At 39.5% G+C, this 14,022-nt stretch overlaps 1 protein-coding gene across 1 annotated transcript in view; it reads right to left on the bottom strand.

Moving 5' to 3' along the window:
* Positions 1-14,022, bottom strand: part of LOC117400002 (parathyroid hormone/parathyroid hormone-related peptide receptor-like) — a 123,436-nt gene that overhangs the window by 43,791 nt on the left and 65,623 nt on the right. The window contains exons 3-4 of the mRNA XM_059022275.1: positions 9,982-10,092; positions 2,225-2,349 (exon numbers count right to left, since the gene is read on the bottom strand). Coding sequence (XP_058878258.1) covers positions 2,225-2,349; positions 9,982-10,092 — 236 coding nt within the window. The remainder of the gene's footprint in view (positions 1-2,224; positions 2,350-9,981; positions 10,093-14,022) is intronic.

Raw genomic sequence — 14,022 nt, 5'->3', positions numbered from 1 at the left:
TCCTGCCTCTATGCATATTTTGTGTTTTATGTTGTATGTGGTGTGTTTCATGTTGTCTGTTATATGTGGAGATAGTGGTGCACGGAATATAAATTGGGCTATGTAGCACGAGTGTTGTAATATGTATTTAGTCACAGGGATTGCACAATCACTTCACGTGCAGATCAAATGTCTATTAGTATGTGAGCACGGGGAGTACACAAATTAGTTCACGCGCTGGGATTCAAATGAATAATTAATTAGTAATTGAATCCTGGCACAATTGTATATATAGGTACACGTTTCACTCACTCAGGGTTGTGTGTGTTTGTGAGTGGAGAACAGGAGAGAGAGAGAGAAGGAGAAATTAAAATAACAAATAATTGCTATACGTGCTGGCTTTCAACCAGCACGATACTTGTTTGTCTGTTCGTCCAGTCTGTTTTGTCTTTATGTTCATTTGGCCATTGTGCCCTTTATTTTGAGTGTTTTGTTTTGTTCAATCTTTTTATTTTCTGTTTATTAATAATAAAAGAACCGCATTGCATTCATTACACCAATCTGCTGTGGATGTCCATTCCTTTCACCCTCAGTACTGTGTGTTGTTCTGGGGTCTGACGTCAACACTACAGCCAGCCTGTTCACATATGATGTCCTGCGTGGGATAAACAATGACTCCAAGACGCAGGCCAGGAACGGAACTGCAGGTGAATATTTTTTTTGAAGACATTTTTTTTTTTTTTGTGTGTGTGGTTTTTTTGTGAAAAAACACATACAAAAAGGGTTGTTTTTTTAAAGTGTTTTTTTTGGGGGACAAAAAAAAAAAGAAAGAAATGAGAAGAAGAAGCAGGAGAGGAAAGCTACAACAATGACCGTAACCACAGCAACAGCAGGAGGAGGGGAAGGACACGGAGGAGTTCCGCCTGAAGGCCAGGAACCCAGGGCGATACGACCAGCCATCGCCAGTGTGCCCCCTCTGCAAACAGAAGCATCGGTTTGCAGACTGTCCCTTCTGCCATTATGAGGAGGAGGGGTGGAGATTAGTCCCAGAACATTCAGCGGCCCTGAGGGAGGAGATGGAGGAGATGCTGACAGACCCGGAGTGGAACGGGGAGGACCTCCTGATGGAGGTCGACCGGCTGTGGGCCAGAGATGGGGAGCATTGGGAATGCTGGCAATGACAACACCACCCAGAGTCCTTCTCAGACATGGCAGCCGTGGTGAGGATGCTGTGGATGAGGCGTATGAATGGAAGAAACCGGTACACTCAACTAGCTGCTGAAGCGGAACAGTGAGGATGGAGAGTCCAGGTTTACCCAGTGGAGGTGGGTTGTTGAGGATTTGTGGCACACTCTACAACCCTGTTTCTCAGAGACATCGGATTCAGTGATCAAGAGTTGCGACACATAGTGAAGAACTTATCTGAAGCAGCAGAGAGGAGCAGCAACTGGCTCTGATTGAGATGAAAAGATTCTGGTTGGGGACCTCAAGCACAGTAGAAAGAAAGCAACGTCGATGGAAAGGAAGGTAAGTAAGCTGGGCTTAGCAGAGAGGGGGATGGAGGGGGGTGATGCTGGGACACCAGAATCCCTGTTGAGCCCTCTTAAGGTGTCGTGGGCCAGTTGACAAAACACCAAGGATGGAGGTGCCCACTTGAAGACTCCAGAGAAGTACCCTACTCAGCTCAGTCCAGACGGTTGTCATGCTGATGTGCTAGGGAGGCTGCACTGTGGTTGATCCCTGGAGCCTGCATTGCAGCTGTTGTGTGTGCAGATGCGCCAGGGAGGCAAAATAGGCTGATCCCTGGAGCCAGCATTACACTTCAGCCATCAAGACCAGGCAGAAGGATATCTACATCATTAGATGGAAGGAAACGCAGATGGATCACATTCGTTTACATTAAAAGAAGCTATGCCTTAGTTGGTGCTTATCTTGGCGAGAGCTGAGTCCAATATCAGCATTTAGTTTTAACACCTACTCTCATGTAATGGAAATCAACCCATTGTGGTGGGCATAGAACATATTGTTCATCATTCAGTGCCTCCACCTGTGAAGTTTCATTGCTCTACAGTGAATAACTTTTCCACAGCAGCATAGTGTCCTGCTGACTGTAACTACCCAGTACTGTATATTATCTTCATGTACAAAATAATGTTATAAGAAAATAAAAAGTCAAAACTAGCTTGTCTCTGACAGATTGGGCACATGTGAAGTTAATCAATCATGTTGGCCCTATTAGTCTTACCTTCTCATGGTTCTGGTTGTAGTGAGTAAGGAACTTGGCACACTCTGTATAATTTGCCCAAGTCCTGTTGTTGCTTGGGGCAAGCTCCCAGCTACCATTCATGTCACACCGCCGATAGGCATGACCTGACAGAAAAATAAGAACAAGAAAACAACTTTTATTTACTCTGGATTAAGTTTGTGAATCTGGACCACACTCATTCAAAGCACACTCAGGAGTTATTCTAATCTGCCATGGCTAAAGCTTCCAACTTTCCAAAGTCTAAATTCACTACATGTCAATTTGCAAATACAGGTTACCCAGTGTTCTTTCAATGAAAACTCTTCCTCACCTCAGTTTAATAATATTTTGTGTACGGAGCTGCGCTGTGTGCTGAAGTCAACTAATATTTACCCTCTCTAGTTGTTGTGCATTTTATTCTATATCTGAGCTCCGATATAAAAATGCATAATGAAAATAAAAATATTCAAGATGCATTTTACTTTTGGTATTTCATAAAAGACAATTGTATCGTCATGCTGCCTATAAGCAATAATATAAAGTTAGCAAAGGTTTAACACTAGAAGACCCGGAGATATACTCATACCTAGAAGCCCCACATCAGTCTTTCTGACGTCTGTATTCAAAACACTATAAACAGTATAACAAAAGGAGAAACAGTCGGATGTAATTAGTTTTTTATTGAGTACGTCACATAAACATCTATACATATATATATATATATATATATATATATATATATATATATAATGTAAGACAGCGTGCAGGGAGGGGGTTAAAACCTCCCTGAAGAAGAAAAGAAGAAAAAAAAATGCACCTTGTTGTTTGATTGTGTTGCTTTATTGTTTTGTTAATTGTCTTATTGTTTTGTTTAATTGTTTTGCCTTTTAGTTAATCATTTGTTAATTGTTTTATTATTAATTATCCCCTGCACCTGGTAGCTATTGCTAAATTGGGACCAGGTGCAGGGTATTTAAGAGGAGCAGTCAGTCTGCTCAAGGCTGCTGAGTAGAAGGAAGCAGAAGAGAGGTGCTCTGCTTCCGAGCAGTCATTGAAAAGTAAGTGCTGGAGACCTGCGAAGTTTGTTTGTGTTTGTAGTGTCAGGTAAACGGCTTAGCCGTCCTGCAAGTTAGTCAGGGAATAACCTGTATAGTTAGCGCTCCAAGAGGAGCTAGGTGTTTATTTTGTATTTGTTTTATTTTTGTGTTTATTAAAATATAGCGCGTCAGCGCTTGAAAACGCCATTTCTGTGTGCTGGGTCGTATTTTTAAAGGGGCACGAACCCGTGTGAGCTACGGATGTTTTACAATATATATATATATATATATATATATATATATATATATATGAACATTTATTTTACAAATCAAAACAAGAAAATGTAAATAAATAAACATCTGAGTAGACATCAGAGTTTACAACATACATATTTATAAAACTGAAACAATAGCATATGAGATGCGCAAAAGCAACTAAACAATGTAGATAAATAAACTTAGAAGAAAACATTTTACAGAAGCGCACAGCACAAGTTATAAAAAAAGTATTTTTTTTTTTTTGACAAAAGGGTATTCCTTTACCTTGAGTCTAAAGCCTAGGACACACATGAGCGACACGGCACCGCTAGTGGGGAGCGGCAAAATGCCACACAAACGTTGATGTGTGTCCACCAAGCAAAGCAGTATTGCCGCGCGCCGCTCATGTGTGTCCTAGGCTGAAGGCTATTCACAATCAACACAGGTAATGTGTTCTCCACACTGCCTTTCTGCACAGGGCACAGCTGTCCGAAGTTTTATTTTTACTGCACTTGCCAACCTGGCATTGGCATCTCTTACAGCTCTGAGCACTGCTGCCAGCTTCAGCTGTGGGTACACGCTTGGCAGTCTCCCTTTGTTCCAAATGCTTCTTGCGAAGTTCCTGTGCTAATTGTAAAATATGTTCTCTCCTTGGTAAATTCTTTTCCATGCATTCTTTGTAAAGTACCCAGGAGTTGATGGCTGCTAGGACCAATACATTGTAAAACACCTGAACAGGCCGTCGTCGGGAGTCAGCTTTCACAGAATACTTCCGTGCCATCTGATCCAAAACATCAACTCCATATTTTGTTGCGTTGTAAAACTCCATGGTCTCTGGTATTTTTTTTCAATAGTCCCGATGCTAATTGACTGACCAAAACAGCGCACCTGGCAAGCAGGCGCCAGCCTTTGAAAAGGCTGATTGAAAAACAATAGACTGTTAGTCATTCACTCAGGCAGAGAGTAGAGACTAATCTAATAACAGCTAAACACATTACGGACTGGTAAATAAAAATAATAAAGTAGAATACCGTTTTGTATAATCAAAATACAATTGTTTTCTGTGTGGCAGTCAATGTGACTGCTCCCTGGGCTTTTAGGTATAATGTAATATATCTCCATTATTTCTGCACTCCCGCATTTCATGCTTTGTGAGAACATTTAATACATACGGACAGAAAGGTACTTGAACGTGCAGCACCATATGTGTTACACGACTGGAGAAAATTTAATTTTAAAACCAAAAACCGTCAAAATGACTGCCGTGGGGCTTCTAGTGTTAACACTTAATTACGGATTCATTTCTTTCAGTTTAGGGGCAATTTTAAAAACATGTCCTGTCTCAAAGTGTCTCTGAGATTATGGGAGCTTTAGATTTACATCAGTACATCAGGGTGGTGCTTATACTGTTGAGCTATGGCCAGAAACAGACGTTCATGAAAAACTGGACAAAAACGGGACAACTAGCCAAAAGTGGGACAAAAGTAAGATTTTACAAAATTTGTGGGGACACCAGGACATGCTACCTAAAAAGGGGACTGTACCGGGAAAATCGGGACGGTTGCTAACTTTAGTCATTGTAGTGCATAAAACAGTAGAATCACTTTTCAGTTTAAAGCTCAGGGCACTGGTTGTCTTGCCAAATTGAAACACTGTCAAAGGATAAATTGTACATTCTTCATTTACCAGCATATCAGTTTAGAGAAAGCAGAACTTTCAACATAAAATAGACTGCATACCACAAACAATGTAGTAGAACAAAGGCTAAAATTCAATAAACAAAATGGAAGGCATAAATAAGTCAATTATTAAAAAGATTTAAGGGGAAATGTCTTTATAAGGTAATAACACTACTACGACTATGACTACTAATGCATCCTAAACACCATAATTTACACCGTTAAAAAGTCTGCTAAAATAGTACATTCTTAATAATTCAAAACATAGTTTTGATCATGATCTTTAATGAAAGTCACCTCTGGTCAGTAGCTATGTGTGCTTATAGCCAAAATAATCAATTTTGTTGCCTTTCAGTCCCAGGTATTAACTTTCGCATCCACCATCTGTCTAATTTACATCCCTTCTGTCATGTTGTTTTTTTTTTATACCTCATTTGAATTTGTACTTGCTGAATTATATCCTTGTATTCCAGGAAGTTTTTTGGACAGGTCAGGGGTGTTAACGTGTGAACCTTACATTTATCGTCCATTACTTTGATTTGCACATCACTAAGTAGGAGGCAGGAAGTAAACCAACTAAGACTCACTGTATGTGAAAAGGTTAATGTAAACCACTTGTGGTCAGATAATTGAAGGCATCTGATAACAGTGCATGTGCATGTGTTTTACAGATGAGGTATGACTATTTTAGTTTGTGAACTCAATAAATATTAATGGGTCTGTGACAGAGCATAGGCCCTGCACATGGATGCACACTTAGACGTGTTTGTTTTGTGACTGCCTTTGCACAGCCACCTGCTAAATAATTGTTTTATTGTTTAATTAGAAAAGTGTGAATTGTGGCCAGGTGGTGATTGAATGGTTGTCAATTACCCCTGGCACTCCCTATAAAAGAGACAATTAAATGTTTGTTTGGAGAGCACCTGGAGAGAGAAGGGCTGAGAACAGCAGGCTGTGCTTTCTACCCTGCCCTGGGATAGCTGAGTCTGGGTTTGCTATTCCTGCCATTGACCAGCCTTGACTGCCCGCCACTTTACCACATATGGTGGCATACAAACCAGGAGTAGAACCGCAAGTTAAAGTGCTTTTCGCACACTTTTATTATATACTGCAAATAAAAGGCACCCAAGCTACAGTGTGTGAATTTGAGCACAATTCAAATTAGATGGCCTGTCTATATATATATACACAGTCACCTCCAAAAGTATTGGCACCCTTGATAAAGATGAGCAAAAAAGGCTGTATAAAATAAACAACACAGGTAATGAGCTATATTTTATGCTCAAATATATGGGAAAACCATATTCTTTTATTCTAATACAATTGCTCAGAGAAAAAGGTTTTTTTATTAACAAGTAATATATTTTTTTCTCAAAAAGATAGGTGTCAGAATTATTGGCACCCCTAAAGACTCTTATAAATAAAATCAAACAAAATTAAATCTGCATTAACATTCTACTTCTTTAAGTTCATCTCAGTCTTAAGGAACTGTGTTGTGGCCTTCCATGGCTTCCTGTTTCACTGGGGTGTAAAAATGAGGTAACACGCATATGAAATCCATTTGTCATCCATCACCGTGGGGAAAGGCAAAGAACTCACAAATGAAAAGAGACAAATGGTTGTTGACCTTCATAAATCAGGCAATGGGTACAAAACAATAGCTAAAAAAACTAAATATACCACTTACCACTATTAGGGCAATAATTAAGAAGTTCAAAACCACTGGAACAGTGGTAAACTTGCCTGGTAGAGGACGCACAGTGAGGCAGATGGTTCGGGAGGCAAAGGGAAATCCAAGGGCCACAGTTGGAGAATTACAGAACTTGGTTGCAACTTGGGGTCACCAAGTCTCCAAATCTACAATTAGACTCCACCTCCATGCCAATAGGCTATTTGGAAGGGTTGCCAGAAAAAAGCCTTTACTGAGAGCAACCAACAAATGTAAGTGCCTGGAGTTTGCTAAACGACATTGGCACTTCAATTGGCACCGGGTGCTATGGTCAGATGAGACGAAAATAGAGCTCTTTGGCCACGCACACCAGCGGTGGGTTTGGCGTCGAAAGAAGGATGCGTGTGCAGAAAAGAACCTCATACCTACTGTAAAATATGGTGGTGGATCTTTGATGTTATTTGGCTGTTTTGCTTCCACTGGTCCTGGGGCACTTGTTAAGGTCAATGGCATCATGAACTCTACCCAGTACCAGGACATTTTAGCCAAAAACCCGGTTGCCTCTGCCAGGAGGCTGAAACTTGGCCGCAAGTGGATCTTCCAGCAAGACAATGACCCCAAGCACACATCAAAATCCACAACGAAATGGTTGGTTGACCACAAAATCAACATATTGCAATGGCCATCTTAGTCTCCGGACTTGAACCCCATTGAAAACCTGTGGTTTCAATTGAAGAGGGCAGTCCATAAGCGCAGACCGAAGGATATCAAGGATCTGGAAAGATTCTGTGTGGAGGAATGGTCTAAGATCCCTCCCAATGTGTTCTCCAATCAATAATTGTGGCACTTCATTTTTTTTGGAAATAAATTTATAATTTGAGAAATGTGTAATTTTGGTTGATTCCATTGACTCATGAATAAAGTCAATTATATTCCACATGTTGGAAAATTACAATATAGCTCAGTACTGGTATTATTTATTTTATACAGTCTTTTTTGCTCATCTTTATCAAGGGTGCCAATAATTTTGGAGGTGACTGTGTATATATATATATATATATATATATATATATATATATATATATATATATATCAATTATTTTCTGTTTTATATTTGTAATTAATTTAGAACAATTTGTAGATTTTATTTTTCACTTTAACATTATGGACTTTTTTGTGTTGATCAGTGGCAAAACCCCTAATTAAATCCATTTTGATTCCATGTTGTAACACAATAAAATGTGGAAAAGTCCAAGGGGGGTGAATACTTTTGAGAGCCACTGTATATATATATATATATATATATATATATATATATATATATATATAGTTTTGAGAGCCACTGTATATATATATATATATATATATATATATATAGTCTATGACTGTATACTTGAAATAAATAGCTGGCTTCGTGCATGTATGACAAATTGCTACTGTAGAGTACAGTCATCTTTTGATTGCAAATTTCTTCATGCATAAACAAACCTATAAGATAGCTGACCCAGGCTGTTAGGTACGATATTTATCTAATAAGTGGCGTCAATGCAAATACACTATGACCAGTGGCATGCTGTGACAAAATGGACTGGGGTAGCAGAGTTGTCGCAACCCCCCCCCCCCTGCTGACCCCCATCCTTTTTTTAAGTGGCAGCTACCTGTAAACCACAGATACCTTTCATAATTTTAATTCTGAAAGTGCCGACTATATCCTTTCCCTTCCTGTGTCAGCTCGGGGATTGTGGTGTATATCTCCCTTTTTTGACAATCTCCAATTTTTCAGAGAAAGTTCTCCTTGAAAAAGGATTTGTAACCAAATCGACTATGATGTCTCTGTTTTCTCACTTTTTTATTTTAGTGTAAAATAAAATTCGAAATAATTAGATGTTGTAAAGGTATTTGTATTTATCAATGTATATTTATAAGCAATATCATGCAAAATCCAGCTATCCTCCTAACTGCAGTGCTAACCAAGGAATATTCATGTTTTGGGGTTGCTCACTAAGATTGGTCAGCTTTCAGAGCTTTGATTTTTCCATTGGTTGCTAAAGTAGGGCCTTCAAGAGAGGCAGAGAATACCCTGGGAGATTTATGGCCCGCCTCTGCTCACTCCTGATTGGTCGCCTGTCTAAAAAAAAATAGGACATTCTTCGACTCGCCTATTGGTTAAACTCACTCAAGACCTTCAACTGAAACAGAGAATACCCTCAACTGTTTTTTTTTTCTAGTGTTTGGTCGTTGTTTTAGACTTATGCAGGGGAAATGCAGATCTCTTAGTGGCTGATCACATCCCCTTCAGGAAACCCCTAGACTCTTAAAAAACCTCTAGTAAACCCTGTAAGTCATCCTGGATAAAGGCGTCAGAAAAATAAACAAATAATAATTAGAGTAGTATGTTTCATAGTATAAGCAAGCACACTCACAAGTGAGTGAGGCAACGTAATGCCATTTGACTGACTGTTTAGTTGGCATTGTCTGGTCAGCAGAGAATACCTTGAAGGTCCTGACGGCATGCCACTGACTATGACATGCAAAAATCATACTTAATAGCCTGGAATTCAAAGAAAAATAAACGTATTTGATTTATTTTGTAAAAAGCTCTTATGATAAATTGTAACCTAGTTGGGGAAGAAAGTTTCAAAAGAAATAGGAACCAGTGCTTAGTCATCCCAGTCTTACAAATTCACAAATTCACACATTCCTTGCTATGTTCCATTTTAGTGTAAAGATTTCTCATGGTGAGCTAGTCAGTGTCTTATGACAAGGTTTTTGTTATTTTTTGATAGATACAATTTTAGGATAATAAATTATCAATCAACTCGAGTAGTATAATCTTCATTATGAAATCAGTGGTTTATGTTAAAGTATGTTTGGAGCCACACACTATTTTTGGACTCGCTTGTTGCACCAGCACAATTCACTGTTTTGTGTTTTGTGATTTTACAATGCAAGGAGTGCATTTAAAACAAGACTAAACCAGTGAGGGTAAACAGGTGATTCGTGGAATAAAATTGCAGTGGCCACTTTTTAAAGAATGGATTAAAAAACTGAATTTCCATTGGTATGGCTGAAAGTTCACGCAGTTGATCTGTCTGTTGGTGCAGCCAGCCTTACCTTTATGATTGAAGTCATAAATGTACTCAGGGCACGGAGTTGAGACAGTCTTGCCAGCCAGGCCTTCAGGCCAACAAACAATGCCATCCCACTCAGGCAAACAGAGGCCATCTGAAAATAAAAATAAATGCACACAAAAAAAGAGTCCATTGAGATTAGGCTACTGGTATGAAATCACTCTTAGCATTTAACAGCAGCAGAAAGCAATACTGAAGAAAATAAGATTTCTAAGAAATAGGTTAGTCCATTGAGGTTAACTGTTCAAATCTGTGAATTAACGTTATGACATTACCGGATTTGACTATTCACTTTAACTTTTTGTTTGTGATCAATATTACTGTTGTATTCTCCACCTCCTCAAGTACCAACAGGGCATAGGAATGTTTTAAATATCCAGGGACACATTTAGATTCCACTCCATAAATCTCATGTAAAATAGCTCCTGGGTGATGAGTTTCTTGTATTAGTTGACAGAGTACATAGGGCCCTGCTGAATGAGCTGACAACTGGATTTTTAAAGATACATTAGATATCATTAACTAATATAGAAAGAATGGGAAAGGAGCAGATGTGTGCATGGGATACTGTTCAGTCAGAATAACTGAATATGAATTCATGCAATCTGAACAAATACATATGCTACATTGAGGGAAATTTCATTTTTGGGTCAGATTCAAGTGCATGTAGAGCGGCAGGTGCACGTCCCAGTGCGTAATAATTTAAATGATTCAGATTAAATTAAATGCTGTAACAATAATAATAATAATCTACCCAAATATTACCAGTGAGTCACTAAAAAGGACCTTCAAAGATATAGCACAAAACATTGTATTCACTATTAAAAATAAACAGCACATGAGAAGTGTGTAACATTGCAACAGCTATAGAAAGCGACTTTTTTTTAAAAGAAGCATAGGTAAAAAAAGAAAAGCATAAGGAATTAAGATATTTGACAAAATGAACTCTATTTTGAATGATGCTTTGGTTCACTAAACCCTGAAATGCTTCTGCTGTACTGCTCTCCTGCTAAATCCATTATTCCAATCACAGACTTCAGTAGTTGAAGAAAAACAACAACACATATAGTTAATAAATAAAGCTAAATTGGATTATGACAAAGTGTAAGATTACAAGTATCATCACATTCTTCGCAGGTCTTCTGCCATTCATATGAACTTGTCAAAGTCTAGTAGTTTTCTTTTTTTTGTTTGTTTCTTTTTACAGATTGCTCTTTGGGAGTCTGACATATACACTTATAAATGTATGGGAATCTATTTTACAACAGCCAGCAACAAATAATCAACTATCAGCTGCATAACCAGTAAACCATACGTAGCCTGGTTCCACAGTTCCATTCCATTTGCAATGTTTGAATACTGTATGCCACAACTTTCATCATCCTGTTGCACAAGAGTAGCTCTCAATCCAGCATCAGAACAGTCTCTATAAACACCTATAATCATCCACCGTTAATCATCGGATTGAGTCAGGTGAAGCCAGACCTGCCTCTAAAACAAATGGAGGATTTTGTCTTCTGTGCCGTCATCAAGGCTGAAGTGCTGTCGAAACAACCCTTACCAAGGTTCTAATGTGCTCATGTTCCACTCTGGGACATACACTCCATCATAGTGGCAGACTGGCAATCACCCCAAACAAATCCCAAACAAGTGGTACACCATGCCATGTCTTTGCATAATTGTGCAACGTGGTACAACCAAGGTGTCCATCAAATAGCTTATGGAATTTCTGTGCTAGATTAGTAGTTTCAATGAACATCAGTTAAGACTGCAATGATAATTTCTTCAAGTGCAACCCAATTGTGTTCAGGTGAATCCACTTCTGGGTGGGATGGAGCGGATGTGTCCCCTCGGGTAACAGTCCTGGATGGTATGTGAATGCTAACAGATGCATACAGCATAAAGTCCATTATGAGGATCAGTGCAGAGGTCAGTTGCTGGTTAAACACAAATCTGTGATAAAAGCGTTCACTTTGAAAGAAAAGTGTGAAGTAACTCCCACTGGAATGCAGGCAGCAGACTCTACTGGTTGCAGCAGGGATGGTGACCATGGCTGAATTTGATTATGTCCATGCCTTATTAACCAAGAAAGTCTTGGAGGACAGGAGAGATAGATTCTCCTGTGTCCAAGATTGCATGTACTGCTTGATTCTTAAGTTGCACATAGACCATAAATGGAATGTTCCAGAATTCTTGGAATGCCAGGTCTTGCATATGACCAACTGCTAAGTGGTCAAAAGTAAATGTAGATGTACATGTGGGTTTTACAGATGACTGGAAAGAGGAGCGCCACTGTATGCTTTCCCCCCCCCCCCTGAAGTTTCCCTATGGTAACTCTGGTAAATTATTTTTTGCTAGGCCAGAGTAACTGTGGGTGGTTGACATTTAGGGTTTGTCTTGGCTCTGCAATGCGTATGTAGCTGTTCACCTGATGGATTTAAAAGAGGCTTTTTCAGTTCATCTGGTACGGGGGTGCTGAATCTGGGGCAGTCGCAGATGGTAGCAGTTGATTTCCTTGTCACAAGATGGTCTGTTTAATGCTCTGAAACCCATGCAATGCATGTGCGCACAGAAGCAATGTATTTCTCCATTACAAGTTTGTGGATGATATCCACCTGTTTAGGCTCCATTGTAGACCTCTCTGTAAATTCCTAAATTATATGATGCTACCAAGGTGGACAATGACTCATATGGTCTCTAGATTCTATCCAAAATGCTTCTCTAAATCCTTCGCTGTTTGTCTGTCGATAAAAAACGCTTGTTAAAACTGGTCACAAAACTGACACCATGATTTCAAATGTCCAATCATTTTTTCCCCTCACAGTAGCAATTCCCCACACAGCTCAGGAGACCTGAAGGTTCAGTGGGTGTTCTCTGATCAGTCCTCTTTTACACCCAGGAACTCAAGAGTGGATGTCAGCAAACTACCAACCTGTGGAGGATAAAGGTCAGCCCTGCAGGTGTCCGCTTTGGAGATCACTGGGCAACTGACTAGCAGGGTTTGCTGTAGCTTGATGAGGAGAAACAACCCCTGCCAGTTTTTCATCCCTAAAGCTGGGTCCACACCTGAGCGATCAGTTGCACAACTTAGTTGCATGCAACTGAGTCGCTTATATATGGATGTCCCTGCGAGCAGTTGCGCAACCAGTTGCTTGAAGTAGAGCCGGACTCTGCTTTCCAAGCAACCTCCTGAGTGAACTCTGATTGGTTCTTATAATGCTGACTGCACGGCTTGCATATCCTGTCATAAAGAAGCGCTCATTTAAAAAATGTCGGTGGTAAAAGTAAACTGGGGAGAGGAGGCATTCAAGTGTTTAGCAGAGTTACTGCGGGAGAGAGAAGTGCTATGGAAAATTAGTGATAAGTCTTACCGTAAAAAACCTTTACGAGACATAGCTATACAGGAGATAGTGGAGCAACTCTGCTTAATCGAGCCGTGTGTGACTGCAGAGCATGTAACAACAAAGCTGCATTCACTCCGCACTGCCTATACAAGGGAAGCAAAAAAATGGAAGAAACAAGAAGCATCATCTGTTTGTTGGTTTGATCTCTTCTCCTTTTGGAAAGAACAGGCCACCTGCAAAAAAAACAGACTCCAACCTGGTGAGTATTATTATGTGTATACCAAAATATATGTTATATGTTGTTATTAAATTATAAAGTTTGTTCTACAGTTATGTATAAAGTAACAATTTTATATTGTAACTCTGTCACTAAACTACTGCTATAAATAACTGCCCCTTCCACTGCTTGAAAGGGGGAGGGGGGATGCAGTTAGGGTTGAAAACCCTAACATCACATTTCCCTACTTTTTAATATCAACCCTAACAGAGACAGAGCGAGCGAGAAAGCGCGCGAGAGAGAGATAGAGAGAGAGAGAGAGAGAGAGGCTTTTAGCCAGGGTTGGTTGTAAGAATGGCCTTTCACTTGTCATTAAAATAACCACAAAAAGTAAATGCATTTTTGGGCATGCAGCCTAGTCTGATACACAGGAATGATGGTTGCATACCCATCTCTTTAAATG

Source organism: Acipenser ruthenus, chromosome 4 (genome assembly GCF_902713425.1).
Source record: "Acipenser ruthenus chromosome 4, fAciRut3.2 maternal haplotype, whole genome shotgun sequence".
Taxonomy (NCBI): Eukaryota; Metazoa; Chordata; class Actinopteri; order Acipenseriformes; family Acipenseridae; genus Acipenser; species Acipenser ruthenus.
Note: the sequence above shows the minus strand (reverse complement) of the source record. Positions and strands in the feature narration are given on the sequence as shown.